General features: G+C 58.0%; 1 protein-coding gene across 1 annotated transcript; it reads left to right on the top strand.

The window, feature by feature from the left end:
* The first annotated feature begins 1,081 nt into the window (after positions 1-1,081).
* On the top strand, positions 1,082-20,561 carry LOC134050167 (diacylglycerol kinase delta-like). Its single transcript, XM_062503051.1, has 29 exons — positions 1,082-1,276; positions 10,053-10,163; positions 10,278-10,358; positions 10,586-10,690; positions 10,889-11,021; positions 11,209-11,315; positions 11,732-11,857; positions 12,003-12,105; positions 13,460-13,622; positions 13,718-13,826; positions 13,994-14,133; positions 14,268-14,349; positions 14,820-14,911; positions 15,164-15,263; positions 15,484-15,715; positions 15,942-16,040; positions 16,152-16,251; positions 16,668-16,775; positions 17,203-17,299; positions 17,377-17,484; positions 17,631-17,744; positions 17,874-18,008; positions 18,092-18,258; positions 18,379-18,496; positions 18,583-18,669; positions 18,761-18,877; positions 18,964-19,075; positions 19,548-19,717; positions 20,126-20,561. Exons 1-29 carry the CDS (start codon positions 1,082-1,084, stop codon positions 20,198-20,200), a joined length of 3,486 nt encoding a protein of 1,161 aa, XP_062359035.1. The 3' UTR covers positions 20,201-20,561.
* Positions 20,562-20,679: the final 118 nt, after the last annotated feature.

A 20,679-nucleotide genomic window follows, 5' to 3' on the forward strand; every position in this document is an offset into this window, starting at 1 on the left:
GGGCTACGGACGGCGGGCCGGGGCCGGTGAAAGAGCGACCTTCCACCAGCGGCGGCGGCGGCGGCGGCTCGGGTCGTGCGAGGTGTGTGCGGAGCGGGGGGCGCTCCGCCTTGCCCCGCCCGGGCGTGCTGCGGGATGCTCGGGGGGGATCCGGCACCCGGCAGCCCTGGGGCTGGAGGAGCCAGTGCATCCGGGGGGTCAGCGGCGTTGTCCTCACTCCTCCCGTCTCCTCTCTCCCCGCAACGCTTGTTGCTGCGCCGAGAGACGGCCACCGCAGCTGCCGGCAGACGCGGGGAAGGGGGAGGGCGCGGCGAAGCCGGCCCGCGGTAGGTGCGTGGGGCCCGGCACCGCGCCGTGGGGTGACCCCCGCCACCCCCGGCCCGGGCACGGCAGTCCTGCTGCCGTCCACACTCGCTCGTCGAGGTAGGTGCCCCCCCAGTCCGTCCTCAGCCCTCGGGGCCGGCCGAGGTGCCGTGGGGAGATGGCTTCCCCCGCATGCGGAAACCCCGCGCTCCCCTCTCCATCCCAGCCCACCCGCAGTCACCTGCTCGGGGCTGGCGACCCAGGGAGCGGGAGGTTCACCCATCCCTTCCCAGCTGCCGGAGCCAGACGGATGGCGGGGTCCAGCTGCTGCTTTTCATGGAGATCCCTGCGCTGTCCCCGGCTATGCAGGGCATCCCAGCACCTCGGCGGTGGGCAACAAGGGGAAATAGCACAGGCTGCGGGAAGCGGTCCCACCCCTCTATGCACCAACGTACCAATGCCCAAGCATGGGGCAGCCACAGTCTCCTGTGCCCAAGCCAGGGACAACGTTGGGATGCCAGGTAGGATGAGGAATAGTTGGGACACTGAAAAAAGGAAGGAGAACTTTGCCTGCAAGGATGTCACCCTGAGTGTCGTTCCTGGGTAAGGAAGTGCCATCTCCTTTGATTTCCAGGATTGCATCTCCCACCTGGCAGAGCCCTAGAGTATGAGGGTCCATGCATGCCCCTTCAGGGCTCTTCCTCCATTCCTATGTGTCCTTGTCCTCTCAGGACTGCCATAGGAGGCTGCAAAGCTCTGAGCCAAGCCAGGTTGTAAGATGGCTGAGAAGCTGGTGTCTGGGGACCTGTTCTCGAGGAAGACCCGGGAATCAGTGTCATCCCTGGACTCAGACAAGCTGGCACCCATCTCACCCGAGATGGGTGGTGAGGAATCGTCCGACAGCGAGGGCGAGCAGGACAGCTCTCACAAGCTCATCCGGAAGGTTTCCACCTCGGGGCAGATGAGAAGCAAGGTCAGAGGTGGGGAATGCCATGGGTGAGGGGGGTGGCTGGGTGTGGGGTCGCTGCTGAGAACAGGGCAGGGGAGCTTACCTTCTAGAGGGTGTAAATCTCTAGAACCTGTACATATCAGGTTCTTGCTTCTGCCAGCCAGAGCTAGGAAGGTTCTGGTCCCCTGTACCTCGTGGGAGGGCACATAGAAACATGCAAACCCCATAGTTGTAGTGTCAGCATTGGTCCCATAAAGCTGTGAAGCATGGATTTTATCCCATTGTTCAGGAACAGGATTTCTCCCATGCCCAAACAGCCCCTTCCATATTGCCTTCATGCTGCATTTGTATACCCTGGGCTCCCATTATTTGTCCCTGGAAGAAGAGGACTCTTGTTGGGAGGCTCTGCTCCATGGATGCTCTGGGACTTTATTTAGGGTCATGACAGTTCTGTAGGCTCCTGGGATCCCACCCTGCTGCAGGCACTGCATGTGCAGGGCTTAGTGGGTGGCAAAATGGAACCTGCATCTTTCCTAGTGCTCCAGATTAATTTGGCTGTGCCAGTTCCCCTGCGGGCCCCATTCCCACAGATCCAGCCCCCAGTGGTGGTTTGTTGGACAGATGGGAACACCTTTGAGGCTAGACATGACACTCACATTTTGCAGCCACTGGCATGAGAGCAGCTGGGGTGTGTGTGTGAGTGTGTGTGTGTGTGTGTGTGTGTGTGTGCGCATGTATGACAAAATGGCTAGAAAATGCTATTTTGATCATACCTACAAAATACGGAGTGTGATGCCTTTAGCCAAATAGGAGTGCATGGTCAAAGGTGTCCAAGGTCAGGACAGTGAAATGCAGTGCAGGGGGGGAAATAACCAAAAATAACCTGGGCCGAATGGCCAGGTGGGATGTGGGGAGAGAAGGAGGTATGGAGGGGACATTTTGGGGAGGGAGGATGCAGACACGGTGCCAGGAGGATGCTTGGGATGACATGCTGGGCCAGCAGTTTCTTTGCATCCACCTTTCAGCTGCAGGAAGGAGGTGGCAGAGTGAGTCAAGGCAGTGCCTGCTGTGTTGGGCTGCGCATGGGGGCTGCTGGAAACCTCCTCACAGCCAGATTCGGTGCCAGCCACCCCTCAGTGGGGATTTGGTGGCTGTGCTGCTCCAGGGAGAGGGGAGAGCTCTGAAAACACAGCATAGGAATGCAGTTGTGGAGCAGGGGGGTATCACTAGACTCTAGTGTTGGGTGCTGAGGGCATGAAGGAAGAGGAATGAGGCAGTGTACTGGTCTGCTGGCAGCTGTGGGTATGCTTGGGGCTGGGGCAGGCTCCCCTCCTGCTGGCCCTGGCTTGGCTGTTGTGCCAAGCCTGGTGCACTGGCCTGAGGTGGGCAGAGGATGCCTGCCCAGGGGTATGGAAATTGCATGCTTCCAATCTAGCACTGTGGGGTTTTCCCACTTGGCAGAAGAAATCTCTGGGGCATTGAGGGGGCTCTTACTGGGTCCTTCTGGCTGCTCAAGGATCATGCCTCAATTTCCCCTTCTTTGAAGCAGTCTGGCACCAGCTCTGCCCTCTCCAAGTTGGCTGCCAGGTGTGTGTAGAGGGCTATGGTGGGTGCACAGTGTTTGGGGGGGCAGGGCATGGTGGGAAGCCAGGGCAGCGGGCAGGATCATGGGGATGCTTAGTTCCGTGGGTGAGCCCTCAGCACCCTTCCAGAAGGGCATCAGTAGCCACTGGAGCTTTCCATGCAGCACTTGCCATGCTGTGGGGCACAGGGACATCACAGGGAGCCATCAGTGCCAGGAAGTCTGAGGGGAAGAGGCAGATGGCTGGGCTATGCCATGTCCTACAGCAGCAGCACAGGAACACGAGCATGCTCTGAGCCCCAGCTCAATCACCAAAGCCCCCCATTCCAGCAGCAGGTTCTGGCCTCGCCACTGACAGGCTGCACGTGGGGAAAAGCTGTCTCCCTGCCTGCCGTGGCCATTGCCCACATCCTGCCTGGCATCAGCAATTAGCAGCCATGCAGGAGGTGATGCCATGCAGCATGCCAGGGGAGGCAGGTGGTGTGATGGATAGGCAGATGGAAATTTGTTAGCAGCCCATGGAGCTGGGGGAGAGAGCTGGCAGGGCTGGAGCTGGAGGGGTGTGAGAGTGGGCTGTGTATGCCTCCCCTGCTACCTCTGTGTTTTCAGTGTTGGGGTTCAGTGTTTCTCCCAAGGATGCCTTTGCCCTGATCCAGATGACCACACTTGCCAGCCTGGCCTCTGGTTGGATGGACTCCTTCCTTCCCTATGGAGATGAGGGCTTTTGGATGAGATTGCTGCCGCCACCCAGGTTGGACTCACAGCCCTGACATGACCCATGTGCTGCCTGTCACTCCAGACACAGCCACAGGGTGCTTGTCATGGCAGGCACCTTCCTGAGTGACACTCCTGCCTTGACATCCTTGTCACCCAGGTGGGGCTGGGGTGTGGGGAGGGAATCATTGCCTGCACTCTAGGGGCAGGTACCTAAAGGTACCACAGTTAGCAAGGGAGAGCTCAGTGCCAGGGTGTCAGCTCGCAAGACTACAGGTGGGGGGAATTCAGGGCACACTATCCTATTTTGGGTCATATGTGGTGGGTGGGTTGCTGGAGAGGGTCTGCAGGAGCCTGCCATGCTGGGGGGACTGGGAAAGGTCAGGATCACCACCCCACTGCCCATCCACACTGATGGGGGAGACCTTGGTTTTTTTGCAATGGAAGCAGGAAGCTTCTCCCATTCCAAGCTCTTGTCCAGCCCCTGGGACAGGAGTAGGTGAGGATCATTTTGGCATCTGCTGAATCCTTCTGATTGCTTCTCCCCAGTCCCAGTGCTTCTGCACTCTGAATGCCATTGGCCCCACATCTCCGCACTCCACACCTCCAGGCTGGAGCTGTGGACACGCTGTGGGGTACATTGGCATGGAGGCGGCAAGGTCATTGTGCTCAGTGACAAAAACAGCTGTCAGATGCAGGTGTCCCTGCTGGACTGAAAGGCTCCGGGATGGATGGGGTCTTGCTGACACCTCCCTACCCCCCTCCAATGCATCTGGTGGCTGCTAGTTGTCTGTACCATGTTTTAGATGTGCAAGGGCAGAGTGGGGATGTGATGCTGCTTCCCAGCACTGGTCCCCTTAGGGCTGGGCATGGAGAGAAGGTGAAGGGGAGAGAGAGGCACTGGTTCTGGGGTGCACCAACACATTTGAGTTGCTGGGGGTGGTGGGTCACATCCTGCCCGTGTGGCTGCGGCGTTCATTTCCCAGCACTGCCTCAGCACAGGCTCTCCCAGCAGCTGAGTGGAGGCAGAGTGTGATCCAGCTGTGTTGTTTGGTTCAGTGAGCAACAGGTCCTGGGGTGATTGCACCACAGCTGGGAGGTGGAGGCATCAAGGGGGGGCACAATGGGGTGCATGCCAGGGATCCAGGATTGCCCATGGCATGGGCACAATGTGCATGGCCATGGTGGGCAGTGGCCACCATGGCTGGTCTGCTGTTTGGAAAGGGGGATAATGTTCCTGAATTCCTGATATTGAGATACATCACAGCTGCTTGGTGGGGCTGAGGGACCCTCCAGAACCCTCCCATGGGGCTTGGGGAGGTCAGGGGGGTTATCAGTAGCCTGGGAAATGAGGGCTCCTCATCCTGGCTGCAGGCACTGAGCATCCTGCAGGCTCAGGGTGCCTCAGGAATGGGTCAAGCTGTACCTGTGCATATTGGGGTATTGGGCAGCTTTAGGGAGCCTGGTGTGGCAGTGCTGTAGAGCCAGGCTGTGGGGAAGGCTGCCCACTGATTGCTAAATCCTGGTCAAAAGATGAAGACAGCAAGGTAGAGCTGGCTGGGGCTAGGCCTGGAAATATTTCTTCTGCAGCAGGAGGGTGAACCGTGGCTCCTGGGCAGTGCATCCTCCAGACTTGATACTGGTGGGACGCTGGAGCATCTCATAAAGAGAGAGCCTGGGAGACCTGGGACTATTCAGCCTGGAGGAGAGATTGTAACCAAGGGGTCCCCAGTTTTTGAAAGGGAGGGTACAGCAAAGAGGGAACCAGGCTCTTCTCAGTGGTGTCCGCCAATGGACAGAGATGAAAAGATAGGAAATTGCACCTCAACACAAGAAAACACTCTCTTGAGACCAGGGAGGCTGGGCTTGCTCTCATTAATCAGGGCTTGCCAACTGGTGCATGGGGTGTGAAGATAGCCCCACTGTCACTAGCTGGATGTTTGTGAGGTTTCTCAAGCACTTTGCCCTCTCCCCGTTCACTTTTTCTGTTATGTGAATGTTGCTCTTGCCCATCAGCTCTTGCCCATCCCTGCTGGGCAGAGTGGGAGAGCTGTGCCCACCAGCATCGGGGCACAAGGGGAAGGGGGAGCTAGCACAGGTCGGGCTGATGTGGGATGTCTGCCAGGAGAATGCCTGGGGACTGATACAGCTGTAGATAGGGAAGCATGACCTCATTTCTAAAAAAGCAGCTGCTGGATGATGTGCTGTAGGGGGGACTGCCTTTCTTCTTCCTTTCCTAATTCCTTTCCTCCTGTTAATTCTCTGTCCCTTTTCAATGGCCTCGGGAGCATGATGTGATAGCTTGTCAGGACTGGTGCTGGAATCTCCTTTCAAGGATCCACCCAGCATAGGAAAAGGATATTGTGGTTGGTCCTGCAATGGCAGAAAGCTCCATCCTCTGGGAGCAGCTGAGCCTGGGGGCCATAGCACCCGTCAGGCACCGAGCCCCCTGACTCCCCAGTCCCGGAAGAGCTCTGCTGTGTCACAAAGCCTGATAAGGCTTCCAACTGACTCCAGCCCATAGAGTGCCTAGCAGCTGGTGGAAGTCCTGCAGCTGGGCTGTTTGAGGTCTGCCAGCTTTCCTCCTCTGTCCTGGTGCCTGCTGGCTCAGCTGGAGGATGAGCTCTGATGCAACTGGATCCCGGCTTGTGCTCAGTGGGCTGCTGCACTTGGAGCAGGAGGGTGGCTGCCTGGAATGATGCTGGTGCAACGCAGGTTGGTGTGTTGACAGGTTCTCCTCTTTCCCTTCTCCTCCTACTGGGTGAGGCATCGTGTGGTCACAGGGACAAGTATATCCCTTCAGGAGTGATATAGGGTGGTCAGGTGTGTGGGTAGACAGTGTGGTGCTCACCAGCTATATGTGACAGTATCCCTCAGTAACAACCTTCCTGGCTCTTCTCCAGGTGCTCCTTCACTGTCCAAGCTGATCCCATCAGGAAAACCCTCCTGCCCCAGCTGTGGTCAATGCACAATGGGCTCCTCCCAGGAATGGTGGTAGCAGAGCTGGGAGGGTGGGGTGACAGAACAAAGCAGCATCCTGGGACTCTGCTTTAGGGCTGAAGGCAGGGCTGGCATTTTGGGTTGTAGCCTGACCTAGAAGAATCCCTGCTGGAGGGTGTTGAGCTCCCCTGGGCTGTGGTTCAAGCCCCCTGCTTGTGCTGAGCACACAGCCAGCCTGTGGCATGATGGCCTCTGGGGACCAGCCTAGTCCTGGCAGGGCCCAGATCCTCCCAGGGCCATTTTTACCTGTGTGCCCTCTGAGGTTTTGCTGCTGCTGCCAATTCAGCTGCATCTGAGCTGGAGGTGGTCATATGTCTGCAGAAACTGTATGGTTTCATTCTTGCCTTTGCCTTGCCACCCTGTGCCTCTGGGATCCCCCCAGTGCTGGTGCTGAGTCCCCTGGGCTGGAGAGAGCAGGGAGGGACCTTGGGATGGGGCAGTGGAGTACTGGGGCAGAGGCCTACAGGGGAGCTCTGGCTGATTGCTGGATGGGTTGTATGTGGCTCTGGGTGTACCGCCTTGGCTGCTGAGATGGGACCAGCACTGGCTTTGCTGAGGCTCCCTGCAGTGCTGCCTGGGGGTCTCCAGACAGAAAAGCTGCAGTTGGGGTGAGTGGCGCTTGGGTTTGTTTTGGGGTGTGGGTGGCACGCTGTGCTTACAGCTGTGCAGTGACCAGTGCAGAGCTCCCAGCCCAGTGGCCAGGGGCTGCCGGTGTCCCTAGAAGTCTCCAGGAAGAAGAGGCAGTCCCTGTGCTGCAGGTGCTCAGCTCTAGCTCTTTCGAGCTCTAGGGTACCTAATAGCCACTTACTGTATTATTGTGGTGACACTGGTTCTCTGGACAGGACTTCAGGGAGCTAGCACAGCAAGGGTGATGCCACCCTGTCATGGCCTGTCTGCCCTTGCCATCCCCACCCTTTTCCTCTTTGCAAAGAGGAAACACTGGGCTCATCCAGCGATGGTGCTGCAGCATGGCTTCCCATTGTGTGGCTGGGCCTGCTGCTGGCCTTGGCCATCAGGTGCCTCTCAGGTGTCTCAGGTGTCTCCTCCTGTTCCTTTCAAAAGCAGGGTGTGAAACCATGGAGCCATTTGGGAGCTGCTCCCTGCCCCAGCAGCTGGAGCAAGTGCTCCTGGCTGAGACACATGGTCAAAAAATGAGGTAGGTGGGTGGCTTACCACAGTGAGATCCCAGAACAGCCCTCTGGCACCCCAGACTTGTGTGCCTACCCAGGCAGCATGGGACAGCTTATTTTGGAAAGGGGACCTGCCTTATTTTTTCCCAGGAGGGGTTGTCTGGCCCCATGCTGGCATCAATGGAACCTGTACCACATGGCATCACACACCAGGGATGATGGAGCCTGGATGGGCAGCTGCTGACATGAGGAGCTGTGCAGCAAAATGCTATGCATGGCAACACAGAGGGTTTGGCTTTGATGCCCAAAGCAGCCCCCAAGGGTGGTGTGGGGAGAGGTACCTCCTGAGCTTCTCTGCACCAATTTTGCCGCACCATGTTGGGATGGCTAGGGACTAGTCTGCACTGATGGGAAATTGAGGTACACTCCCCCCAGCCATGGTATTGGAAGTATTGTAAAGCTCTGTTGGGTGTTGTGGTGAGTGTGAGGGGCTCTGCCTTTCAGGGCAGCTACATCCTGTCCCTGGGATGGATAGGACTGTGACATCTTGGGTCTGGCTGATGACTTTGCTGCTGTCAAGAGCTGTTGTTGGGGGTGTTCTGGCACTGACCCTCCTTTGCAGGAGTGGGTACCACCCTCCCAGGGAGCCAGTCCTTGCTGTATCCTGCCACCCACGTGACCCTGGAGCCAGGCAGAGTGCCCATGCCCAGCTGGCTCCATCCCCTGCTGTGACAGCCCTGAGGCGCCATCATGGTCTCGCCTCTTCTTCCTTCTCCTTGTCATCCTTTTCTAATGCTGTCCCCCCTTCCCCCACCATCACAACTCCTCACACCACTCCTTGCTGTCACACACTGCCTGTCCTTTGCAGCAACAGCAATGACTGCAGCAAACATGGCACCTGTGCCTGACGAGTGCAGCCAGGTGTGGAGGATGTGGTGTTTGGGGCTGGATCCCACCTGACTATGGCAGGACCCTGGCTTGTCCCCTCCTAGTGTGGAACAAGGACTGCTAGGGTGCCTGGTTTGTGCGTGGATCTGGGGGTCACAGCAGGACCCCACTGGAAAGACCCCTCTGTGCTCTCACAGCTGAGAGGCCAAGGCAAGGACAGACTGTGTCCCGGGGTGCTGGCACTGGGGACAGCTGGGCTGTTTGTGCCGACATTCGTAGGCATCATGGTGATTGACCACAGCCAAACTCTGACCAGTCCTGAGGAGTGGTAAAGGCATAAAATGTCCCTCTTCAAACTCCAAGCTGGAAGAGAGCAGGGAACAACATGGTGGGTGCCCCAGGGAGGTCTGGGAGGGTTGGGCATCTGGGGAGTTGCACACCCCAGGTGGGGTTTTAGCTTAGTTGTGACTTTGAAGGCTCCTGCTGTTCCTGGTGCTTTGGCCATCTGGTTCAGACCCATGGGCCAGTAGATTAAGGCTGAGACCTGGGGCTGGTGTGTTTGCAGGCTGGCGGGTGCCTGGGTGCCACTTCTTGCATCACATGGGCTGGCACAGGAGTGCAGAATCCTAGGGCCATGGTTCCCTCACTGTACCCTTGTGCCCAGTGCTAATTTGCCACAAAATGTGGCTTGTCATCATGTGCTTGGATTGGATACAACCACTGTGGCAGCTAATTGCAGAGTAGCAGCTGAATGGAGCTGCTGGTGGTGTTTAAAGACACAATCAAAGATGAGACAGTGCCAGAGCATCTCTGCCACCCCGCTCAGGCTCATAGCCATGTTGCAAACATTAATTAATTGAGTCTTGTAAACACCACTGCAAGAAGGGTAAATACTGGCAGGTTCTGTGTTACAGGGAGGGCAGAGGACAGGCAGCTAGGTTGCAGTGATGCACTATTGCTGCAGGGCATGCTCTGCCTGCTGTGGGCTACCCTCAGGTTGTCCCCTCGAGGGGCTGTGGGGTAAGACAGAACTGCTGCACTTGCTCTCCAAACCAGCTGAGGCCACAGTGCCCAGATAATGGTGCTTCCAAGTGCAGTCCTGGTGTATCTGGGGCACTACTGTCCCCTAAAAGGAAGTTTTCCTGCCCTCCCTTGGCTTCTAAGTAGCTGCAGCAGCAGGATGAGCATCTCCAGGCACTGCCCTGGGGATGGAGTGGAAGCCTCAACAGTGAAGGCTCTGCACTGCTGGAGGCCTACATCTTCTGCCCTGCCATGCCCAGCAGCATCCTTCAGATCACAGGGAGTGCCCAGTGCCCAGGTGATGGTGGGCAGGGAACATAATTTGCCCTGCTACATGCAGCAGAGAGTGAGCACCAGAATGTCCAGTCTGTGCTCCTGGGGACCCAGGGACTAGTGTCATAGGGGAAAATGGTGGCTTTGGTGACCCTGAGGGGCTGTGGGAGCTCAGGACATGTGGTCTCTGCAGAAGAGCGTAAAGGAGGGGCTGTTGCTGAAGCAGACGAGCTCCTTCCAGAGGTGGAAGAGACGGTACTTCAAGCTTCGAGGCAGGACACTCTATTATGCTAAGGATGCCAAGGTAGGCTGAGGGGCACTTGCAGCATGCTCAGTCAGGGGGAACCTGAGTCTGCCAGCCCAGGAGGGGACAGAGATCCCTGCCTGGTGGACTGGGGCTCTGGTTCCTCCCTTGCAGTCCCTGATCTTTGATGAGGTGGACCTGTCTGATGCCAGTGTGGCCGAGACCAGCACCAAGAACATCAACAACAGTTTCACGGTGAGGGGGTGTGGGGCTACCAAATGCACCCTGTGGAGACCTTGGCACCTTGTGGGGAGGCACTACAGACCTCCCTCATCCCCCCCAGAGCCATGGGGCACTCCATAGCATGGCCTCCTGCTGCCAGAGGTGGCACTGATGTGCCAGAGATTGCTGGGGCCTGTGCTGGGTCTTGGCTGGCCTGGCGATAGCCTTGGCACAGAACATGGGGATGGTGGCTGTTGCAGGTGATCACACCATTCCGGAAACTCATCTTATGTGCGGAGAGCCGGAAGGAGATGGAGGACTGGATCACTGCCCTGAAATCTGTCCAGAAGTGGGAGATCCATGAGGTGATGTGTGCAGGGTGCTGAGTGGATCTGTATTTCCATGTGGAATGTGTTTCCCTCTGTGTGCCTTTGACCGCCAGACAAGAGCTGTTACCCTTGGCATAGCCCTGCAAAGAGGACAGGAGTTGGGGTGGAGGGACACGGGGGCCAGGAGGGAGGGAGGGAGTCCCAGGCACTGATGGGGCAGGGCTGTGCCTCCAGGCCACACAGTTCAACATGGAGCACTTCTCGGGCATGCACAACTGGTACGCCTGCTCGCACGCTCGCCCCACCTTCTGCAATGTGTGCCGCGAAGCTCTTCCAGGGGTCACCTCCCATGGCCTCTCCTGTGAAGGTCAGTGCTGGGGTCCGGCTGGGAGGTGGGCAGGGGTTGGGATCAAGGCAGGGCAGCCTCTCAAGTCTGGGCAAGAGCAGGATTGGTGTGGGGTGATGCCCACTGCTCAAGATGTGGAGGGGTTTGGGACCAGGGATTTGCATGCTGTGGGGACCTTCCCTGCTCCTCACTGCTGCCCCCCATGCAGTCTGCAAGTTCAAGGCCCACAAGCGCTGTGCTGTCAGAGCCACAAACAACTGCAAGTGGACGACTCTGGCCTCCATCGGCATTGAAATCATCGAGGATGAGGATGGGGTAAGCAGGGGAATCCCTGTCAGGGATCCTGGCAGGACAGATCCTCCAGCAGAACTGGCCTCACTGTGCCCAAATCAGGAAGCAGGAAGAAACTGTAGCTGTCCCCTGCACTGTGTGGGGCTTGGCTCTGCAGGGACATAGCTTGGGGACACCTCCTCTGGCACCCTATATCAGGATCCCTTTCTGCTGTCCAAGTGCGGCCAGCTCCAGACATTTTCTGGGGACGTGTCTGCCCATGCTCACATGCTGATGGCTTCTAGGGGCCAGGCAGGCAGGGATGACAGGACATGGGAGAGGTCCCAGACCTGCCTTGCCCTGCTGCATGACACCACCTCCAAGGTGCTTGGGCAAAGAGGTAGCCTATGACCTTTCCCTCAAGTGTGTAGGGTGTCATTGGTAGCTGCTCTTCTCTGCAGGTGGCCATGCCCCATCAGTGGCTGGAGGGGAACTTGCCCGTCAGCGCACGCTGCGCTGTCTGTGACCGGACCTGTGGCAGCGTCCGGAGGCTGCAGGACTGGCGGTGTCTCTGGTGCAAGGCCATTGTAAGGATGTACCCATCCCTGTCCCCACCCTCTCCCAGCACAGACGGCACTGCCCCTTCTGTGTGCATCTCTGGGAAAGCTGATGCTGGGGACTTTGGTTCTGTGTTGCCCAGCTTTGCTTATGTAGGTGTTGCTGTGTTCCCAGGTTCACAGTGCCTGCAAGGAGCTCCTTGGCAAAAGGTGCCCCCTGGGCCAGTACAAAGTGTCCATCATCCCGCCAACTGCCTTGAACAGCATTGATTCCGATGGTGAGTCATGGAGGGCACAGGGCTGGTGGGGGGACAGACTGTTTGGGATAGGGCTCTGAGTTCTCTGAGGTCCTCTGGAAGCTATGACTTGTGGCACTGTGCCTGTTTTGTGCGGCAGCAGGAACACCACCTTCAGTAGGCTCCAGAGTCTACACCCTCCCTTGGCTGAAGGCTACTTGTTGCCTTGCACTCTGCTTCAGGGTCTGGTGGTATTCTGTGAGATCAGAGGTGCCAGCCCTAAACCCCTGAGGTGGGCAGTCCTCTCTTGGCACCTCAATGGTTCAGCATCTCTCAGGACAGTATAAAGCTCTTGCTTGGGTTGTTTCTCAGTGTCTGAAGTTCAGCTGCTTTTTTGGTAGTGCAGAGCACAGCTTTGCCCTGGCACTGGACACTTCAGGAAGCCATGTGGCACGTGGGGGGACACCCCCCGGCTGCCTCCTTCTCCTGAGGGGCCCAGCTGGCCTCTGCTGAGCAAAATCTCTTCTTCTCCTCCAGATACTTCTTTCTTCATTCTTTAATGCTTTTCACCACTCAGCTTAGTTGGTGGTTCATTTGCCTCTTGTTACTCATCAGGATGCTGTCAGGGTAACCATCACGCGGCTGTTGCTCAGCTCCAGACCCTCAGCTGCTGGTGGCTGATCCCTGGCAGCATCTCTGCCATGTTCCTCTCCAGCAGCCCAGCCATCCGTGGCTGTAACTGCTGCCCACCCGACTGGGGACAGCTTAGCAAGGCCTCAGTCCCTCCTTGTCTTGCCATGCTGTCTTGCTGGCAACACACTTTTCCGCTGCAGCCCACGTTCTGACTCAGCAGCTCCCGGTGCTTTGAATTACTGATCTGCTCTGCTCAGCTGGGCTGGGAGTAGAGACAGAGTGGTAGCCAGGCAAGGAGGGGGTGGGCTCTGGGGATGTTGCCCCCATGCTCCTGCTGTGCTGGGAGTGCTGGGGTTCCAAGTTGCAGCCCACGAAGCTCTGAGGGCAGTGGCTGTGGGGCTGGTGCCAGTGCCAGTGACGGCTGATGCGGTCCCTGCTGCAACACTGCTGGGTCTGCCAAGGGAAGGAGCCTGCAGATACCAGCCAGGGGACTGGGATGGCCAAGATGTGCCTGAGGCGGGTGCAGGCTCTGGGCCAGCTGTCAATCCTGCTCTGCCTTGGGCACATTTCTTTCACATTCTCATTTCTTTAAAAGCACAGTACTTCCTCTTCCCACTGCCCCCTCACCATTCCCCGGGCATCTCCATCACTGCCCTTCCTGCCCCAGCACCCCACAGCTTGGGCTCAGCACAGATGGAGTGTCTGCACCCAAACTGTGTGTGGGGAGTGAGAGCCAGGGCTCATGTGTTTGGGTTTACTGCAGGTTTCTGGAAAGCCACCTGCCCCTCGACCTGCTCCAGCCCTCTCCTGGCCTTTGTCAACTCCAAGAGTGGGGACAACCAGGGTGTCAAGTTTCTGCGCAAGTTCAAGCAGTTCCTCAACCCAGCCCAAGTCTTTGACCTCATGAATGGGGGCCCACACTTGGGGTAAGTGCCAGTCTGAGCACCCTGGAGGTGCCTTGGTGGAATCCTGGTGAGCACCTGGCACAGCACCCAGTTCCTCTCTCCTTGCCCGCACCCAGGCTGCGCCTCTTCCAGAAGTTCTCCACCTTCAGAATCCTGGTGTGCGGTGGGGATGGCAGTGTGGGTTGGGTGCTTTCTGAGATCGATGCCCTTGGCCTCCACAAGCAGGTGAGTGGGAGTGCCTGGCATTGCCAATGCAGGCTGGCACCATCCCCAGCACTGGCACACTCTGTGTGCCCCAGGTGCTGGCAAGCAATGGGCACAGCAGGGTTGGGGGTGTCACAGGTGCCCTTGGGGGCTGCTTTGAGCCCCCCGCCTCTGTCTCTCTCCTACAGTGTCAGCTGGGTGTCCTGCCACTGGGGACTGGTAATGACCTGGCACGGGTCCTGGGCTGGGGCAGCCTGTGTGACGATGACACTCAGCTGCTGCAGATCCTGGAGAAGCTGGAAAGGGCCACCACCAAGATGCTGGACCGGTAAGCAGGGCACAGAATACATGCCTCTCTGTCCCCCCTACCTTGACATCTCTTGGGCAGCCTGTCCCAGTTCCTTGCCCGTCCCTGTGTTAGGGGCCAGGAGATGGCAAGCAGCCATGGTCTCTGCTTGACAGATGGAGTGTGCTGACCTATGAGGCCCCCAAGCAGTCCCCCTCAGCCCTGAAGGAGGAAGATAACGGGGACTCCAACATCCAGGTGGGAACTGTTGGCATTTCAGGCCCTGAGGCTGGAGGGAAGGTTCTTGTTCAACCCAATTCAAGGACACACAGGGAGAGATGGCATGGGAAGAGGTTATGCTGGGGGTCCCTGGGGACTGGGGCTACGAGGGGTCTGGCAGTCAGCTGCATGCAGTGAAATGAGCCTGGCAGGTCTCAGCCTGGTCTGTGCAGTTGAGAGCAGGCAGAAGGTGAGGTAGAGCTAGCCTGCCACCAGCCAGCTGCTTTGGACTCTTCTGTGTGCTCCAGCCCCTTGTCTCAATTTCCCTCCTGATGTGACTGACCTTCCCTCTGCCTAGCAGCATGGGCATGGCTGCCCTCATTGGTGGGAAGTGGGCTGAATGAGGACTGGTCATCCCCAATTTAGGGCTGGCTGGGCAAACTCCATCCCTGAGCAGGGAACATGGCAGTGTAGCAGGGCTCCAGCTGTCTCCACCTGTGCCCCCCCAGGTCCAGATCTACCATTATGCTGACTCTGTTGCCTTCCACCTGGCCAAGATCCTGGAGTCAGACAAGCACTCAGTGGTGATCTCCTCTGCAAAGTAAGGAGGGGGCTGTTGATGGGGGTGCCAGAACCCCTTTGCTGGGCTGGGGCATGTCCCCAGGACCATTGCACACCCCTTGGCCAAGCTGTCCTAGCTGGCCACCAGCAGCTGCCAGCTGTGCTGGTGCCTGGCAGATAATCCTGGCGCTGCCCCTCAGGGGCAGTAGATGTTATCCAGCAGCCCCTCTGGCATCTCTGCCTTGCTGGCCATACTGTGCCCCTCTTGACTTCCAGCCACTTCCCTTGGCAGGTTCCTCTGTGGCACTGTCAATGACTTTGTGACTGAAGTTGGGCGGGCTTACAAGAGGGCAACAGAGAACAAGCAGGAAGCTGAGCTGATGGCACGGAAGGTGCGTTGCAGGGGAGCTGGAGGGCTGGGTCAAGCCACCAAACAGAGTAGGGTCTGCTCCATGGGCCTATGCCCTTGTTTTGCATGCAGTGGTATATGCCACACTAGGGGTGTCCAGGTGCTTGGGGGTATCCAGGCACTCACAGTGCCCAGGGAAGTACCCAGAACTTGTGGGGAGCAGCAGCTTGTGCCAGGTGCTGAGTGGGGTGGGTGTCCCACAGTGCGCCATGCTGAATGAAAAGCTGGACTCGCTGGTGCGGGAGCTGAATGAGGAGGCTCAGGCCATCATGGTCCCTGAAGAAATGGCACAGGCTGATGTCAAGGACCAGGAGAAAGCTGGCAGCTTCAACCCCAGCCACATGCCTCGCATTTTCAAATCCAAGGAGCAACTCATGCTGCGGGCAAACAGCCTGAAGAAAGCTTTGCGGCAAATCATTGAGCAGACAGAGAAAGGTGAGGGAGTGGTGGCAGCTGGCAGCTTCCCTGATGCTGCAGCCTGGCAGGGACTGTGAAGCCACAGTGGGTTGGTGCTGGACCCCTGCCTTCGTTCTTCCTTGGGATCCTTGGGATGGCAGCAGTGGCCCCACCCTGTGCCCTTCCTGGCATGAGCCCCCAGGGCTGGCATGAGGGAGGGGCCCCAGGACTGCAGACTCCCTGTGATACCCCTCTTTGGATCCAGCTGTGGATGAGCAGAACAAGCAGACCCAAGCCTACCAGGGCAGTGTGGGCCTCAGCAAGGACAGCTCGGAGGAGCTCAACAAGGAAGAGGAGAAGCTCAGTAAGATGCCAGCAGAGCACATGGCATTTTGTGGGGGCATAGGGGTGAGATGTGGGATGGGCTCCAGCTGAGAACCCATGTGGCAGCTTCCTCCCTGTCCACCCTGGCCAGGCTCCCGGCGGGAGATGGTGACCTCTGCATCTTCCTCCATCATCCTGGACCGGCCAGACACCTTTGGCAGCTTGCAGTTCCCTGAAGACCCCAGCACCCTGTAAGTCAGGTGTTCTGCCTGCCCTGGGGACCCTGGCCCATACTTGCAGAGCTGGTATCATGCTGCCCCTTTGAGGAGGCTGCTGCATCAGCCTCTGTCCACCAGTGTAGCATCCCTGGTACCAGGCCCTCCCTGGCCAAGCAGTGCCTATGCTGGGGGAGCCTGCCTGTGCAGTGTGGGATCTCTGGCTGACGCCTGGGGCTTGGTGCTCCCACCTGCAGGCAGGTCCTGGCTGTGTCATGGGTGTCCCACCATGGTGACTGAGGGAAATGCAGCCACCCGTGCTAGTTTTGGTCAGACTTCCCAGTACCAGCCACTCTGCTCCAGTGGGTGTTACACTGCATCCTCTGGTGCCAACCCAGAGTCACCCATGTGCAGCTGCTGCTCTACCTGCTTTCCCTGTTTGCTCATTTCAGCCACTTCTCGGAGAAATGCGTCATGAATAACTACTTTGGCATCGGCCTGGATGCAAAGATCTCCCTGGAGTTCAACAACAAACGTGATGAGCACCCCAAGAAATGCAGGTTGGCTGGAACCCCCAGAAAAAGCATGTAACCCTGGCTCTCCAGTGCCTGCATCAGGAGGGACAGTGAAGATGGTGGAAATCATGGGGGTGACTTGGTACAGCTGTGCTGGGGAATCCTTCCTGCAGCAGATTTTGTACCTGCACCCATTGTTGGGATGAGCTTGGTGGCAGGCTGCAAACACCCCAGAAAGGGTGAAGACACGAGGCTTGGTGCTATTTACTTGCTCTGTGCCTGGAGAGAGGGACAGTGCCATGCTGGTATGGAAGGGTTGAAAGCTGGGTGCAACATGCTGTACCTTGGCTTTCCTGGCAGGTAGCAGGAATTGAGGAACCTAAGGTCGGGCCAGCAGTCGGGGAAGGGTGTGGAGCCCGTGACAGGCAATGGGGAGCCCACATCCCCTCATTTGTTCTACTTTGCCCCACAGCAGCCGCACCAAGAACATGATGTGGTATGGGGTGCTTGGCACGAAGGAGCTCCTGCAGCGCACCTACAAGAATCTGGAGCAGCGGGTACAGCTGGAGGTACAGGACTGGGAGAACAGGGACAGGATGGGAGGGGCAGCATTACAGTGGCCCCCAGGCTCACCCCTCTCTTGCAGTGTGACGGGGTGCCCATCTCGCTGCCCAGCCTGCAGGGCATTGCTGTCCTCAACATCCCCAGCTATGCCGGCGGCATCAACTTCTGGGGAGGCACCAAGGAGGACAACGTGAGTGCCAGTATTGTGAGATGAGTTAGGCGGCGTGATGTTCTTTCCACAATCCTAAGAAAGCCTAAGGCTGCAGTCTCTTTGCCTTGGGCATGCATGGGGGAAAAGCCCATTGTGGAAGTCTCATGTGTAGTGGTCCTCTACAGAACTTTGGGGCTCCATCCTTTGATGACAAGAAGCTGGAGGTGGTGGCAGTCTTTGGCAGCATCCAGATGGCCGTGTCACGGGTCATCAACCTCCAGCACCACCGCATTGCACAGGTAGTGGCAAGGCACCCTGCACGACAAGTGGTGCCAGAAAGCTTTTGAGGCAGCAGTGCAGCCTGAGGCAGCATGGCTCTGCTCAGGGTGGCAGCTCTTGATGCCACCCCTGGGCTGTCTGCCCCACAGTGCCGTGTGGTAAAGATCACCATCCGGGGGGACGAGGGCGTCCCTGTGCAGGTGGATGGAGAGGCCTGGATCCAGCCCCCTGGCATCATCAAAATCCAGCACAAGAACAGAGCCCAGATGCTGACAAGAGACCGGGTGAGACTGGGGTGCTCAGCAAGACCATGCTGGACCAAGGGGAGGTATGACCATCTCAGAGGGGCCATGTCTGTCCCCTGCAGGCATTTGAAAGCACCCTCAAGTCTTGGGAGGACAAGCAGAAAGGGGAGAGCTACCGCGCAGCCACACGGCCACGGCTCAGCTCCCAGCAGTCCATGGAGTACCTGACTGAGGAGGAGAGCAGCCTCCTGCAGCAGGTCTCACGGGTCGCCGAGACCCTCATTGCCAGGTGAGACTGCAGGAAGGGGAATGTGGTGGGCACAGGGAAGGGGGAGCTGTGCTGTGGCTGTGCAAAGGTGCCTGCCCAGCCCCTGGGAGCCCTGGCAGCTCCAGCCTCTGTCACCCGTAGGATCCATGAAGCAGCCAAGGCTCACAAAGCTGTGGAGCAGGAGCTGGCGCATGCAGTCAATGCCAGCTCCCTGGTACTGAGAGAAGCCCTCTCCCACAAAGCTGCTGGCAGCTCAGAGGTGAGTAGGGACTGTGAGTATAAGGCAGCCTTCACCCATAGCCCATAGGGCCCTTCCACTCAAGGGATTACCCCTCTGTGCCCCAGTTTCTCACCAGGAATGTGGCTGTGGAGGTGGTGCTGAGCATCAAGGAGCTGTGGGCTGAGACCAGGGCATTCCTGGAAGGGAAGGCGGTGAGTAAGGGGCTAGAGAGCACCCAAAGCCCCCCAAGGCTGGTACGGCTGGGGGGGGCAGGAAGGTTGGGTATGGTCCCTGTCCCCACAGCTGGACTCACCTCAGGAGGAGGAGGCACTGCACAGCCCCCTGAGTGTGCTAGGCCAGGAGCTGCAGCGGCTGCTGGACATCCACTGGCTGGGCCCTATTGCCCACCCTGCTGAGGAGGTGGGTGCACAGGGACTGGGGTCTGGCACAGCCCACAGGCTGGCCTCAGGGAGCTGTAGCATCCCACCAAGCCTGGCTTTCCACAGGAAGGTGCCAGCAGTACCAACAAGGGCAGCTTTAAGCTTCGCCTCAACATCCCCAAGCCCAGGAAGGAGAAGGACAAGCTGCAGAAGCAGAAGGCCAACAGTGCGCTCCCAGGTAAAGAGACAGCTGGTACAGTCTGTGCTATAACGGACACCCCTGTGCTGATCTATCCCTCAGTCTCCTGTCCTGGGCACGCTGGGACAGAATCCTCAGGAAGGGGGAACGGGGCATTGTCTGGCTGCTAGGGGGTATCACCTTTGTCACCAAGATCCTCTTACAGCTTTTTCTGATATCACACATGCAGAGCACCCCAGCCCCATCCCATAACTCCTCAGCTAGGGGAAGAAGGGGGCTCTGGTACAGCTCAGACCTTTGGTAAGTCGCTGGTCCATGGCTGGGGGTCTTGGTTGAGGGAGAGCAGCTCAGGTGCTCCATAAGTGAGCCAAGGAAAGGAGAGACCTCTGCAGCCTGAGCAGGCTGTGGCCTCTGGCCCTGCTGGAGCCAGGGTGGGGAGGGGGTATGCTGGCTGCTGACCACAGACTGCCATCACTGCTGCCTGCCCTGCTGCATCCCACTGCCTCCACAGGCCCCAGCAGGCCACCACTGTTGTTTTCCTCCCTCCTAGCAGACAAGTGGAGCGCAGAGGAGGTGGCAGCTTGGCTGGAAGCACTTGGTTTAGGGGAATACAGAGACATTTTTGTCCGGCATGACATCCAGGGCTCAGAGTTGATTCTGCTGGAGAGGAGAGACCTTAAGGTACAGCCCCCTTGTGCCTCCTGAGGAACCCCCACCTGTGGGGAATCCCTGTGTCCTCCATCCCTCCTCTCCCTATCCCTCCTGGTGGCAGGTTGGCCCTACATCTGGGTCTGCAGATTTGAGCTTGTGCCCAGGGGCAGGGAAGCAGAGGAGGGGGGGTGGCCTCAGTCCTCCAGCTTGCAAGGCTCCATACAGCTGTCCAAAGCAGTATCAACAGCACCCTACCCTACCTGCATTCAGGTATGGGGATATGCTTTCAAGAGGACAGAGGGCTTCAAGCAAGCACTATGCTCCAGCAAGTGAGAGCATGGGGAGCTGGGCTGTGCCTCATCCTCCGACCTGTGGCTTGTCTACTAGCAAGAGCCAAGAGCTGCCCCCTGCAAATGCATCACCTGCTCTTTCCTGCAGGACCTGGGGATCACCAAAGTGGGCCATATGAAGAGGATCCTTCAGGCCATTAAGGAGCTCAGCAACCTGCCCTAGGGCTGACAGCAGGGCAGCAGCCAGCTCAGGTGCTGGGTGGGTGCTGCCCACAGGGAACAGGAGTTGGGTAGGGGAACAGGTCCCTGCCCCAAATATATGGAGCCCCCTCTGCTTGCCTTGCTTTAACTGTCTGTCACCAGTGTCCCTGGAGCCACTGCTTCTCCCCCAGCCATGGGGCTGGAGAGGCTGAAGCAGAGGTCTAACCTGATAGGTAATGTGGTCTGACCACAGGTCCAGCCCTATCAGGGTCTCTGTAGGAGTTGGGGTGACCCTCTGTGTGCTCAAGCTGGAGCCAAAGCAAAGTTTTCCCTTCCCCACCTGGGTATTTATGCTGTGTAAATATTTGGAGAGAAGATACTCATTGCTGTTGCTTGCATAGTGTCATTATTAAGGGGAATTTGAGGGGTGGGGAGAACTGAGAATACCTTTCCAGTCTTCACCCCTGAGCTTTGTGCTCCCCATTCATCACCTTGCTCTCA

The sequence above is a fragment of the Cinclus cinclus genome, chromosome 15 (genome assembly GCF_963662255.1).
Source record: "Cinclus cinclus chromosome 15, bCinCin1.1, whole genome shotgun sequence".
NCBI classification, from domain to species: Eukaryota; Metazoa; Chordata; class Aves; order Passeriformes; family Cinclidae; genus Cinclus; species Cinclus cinclus.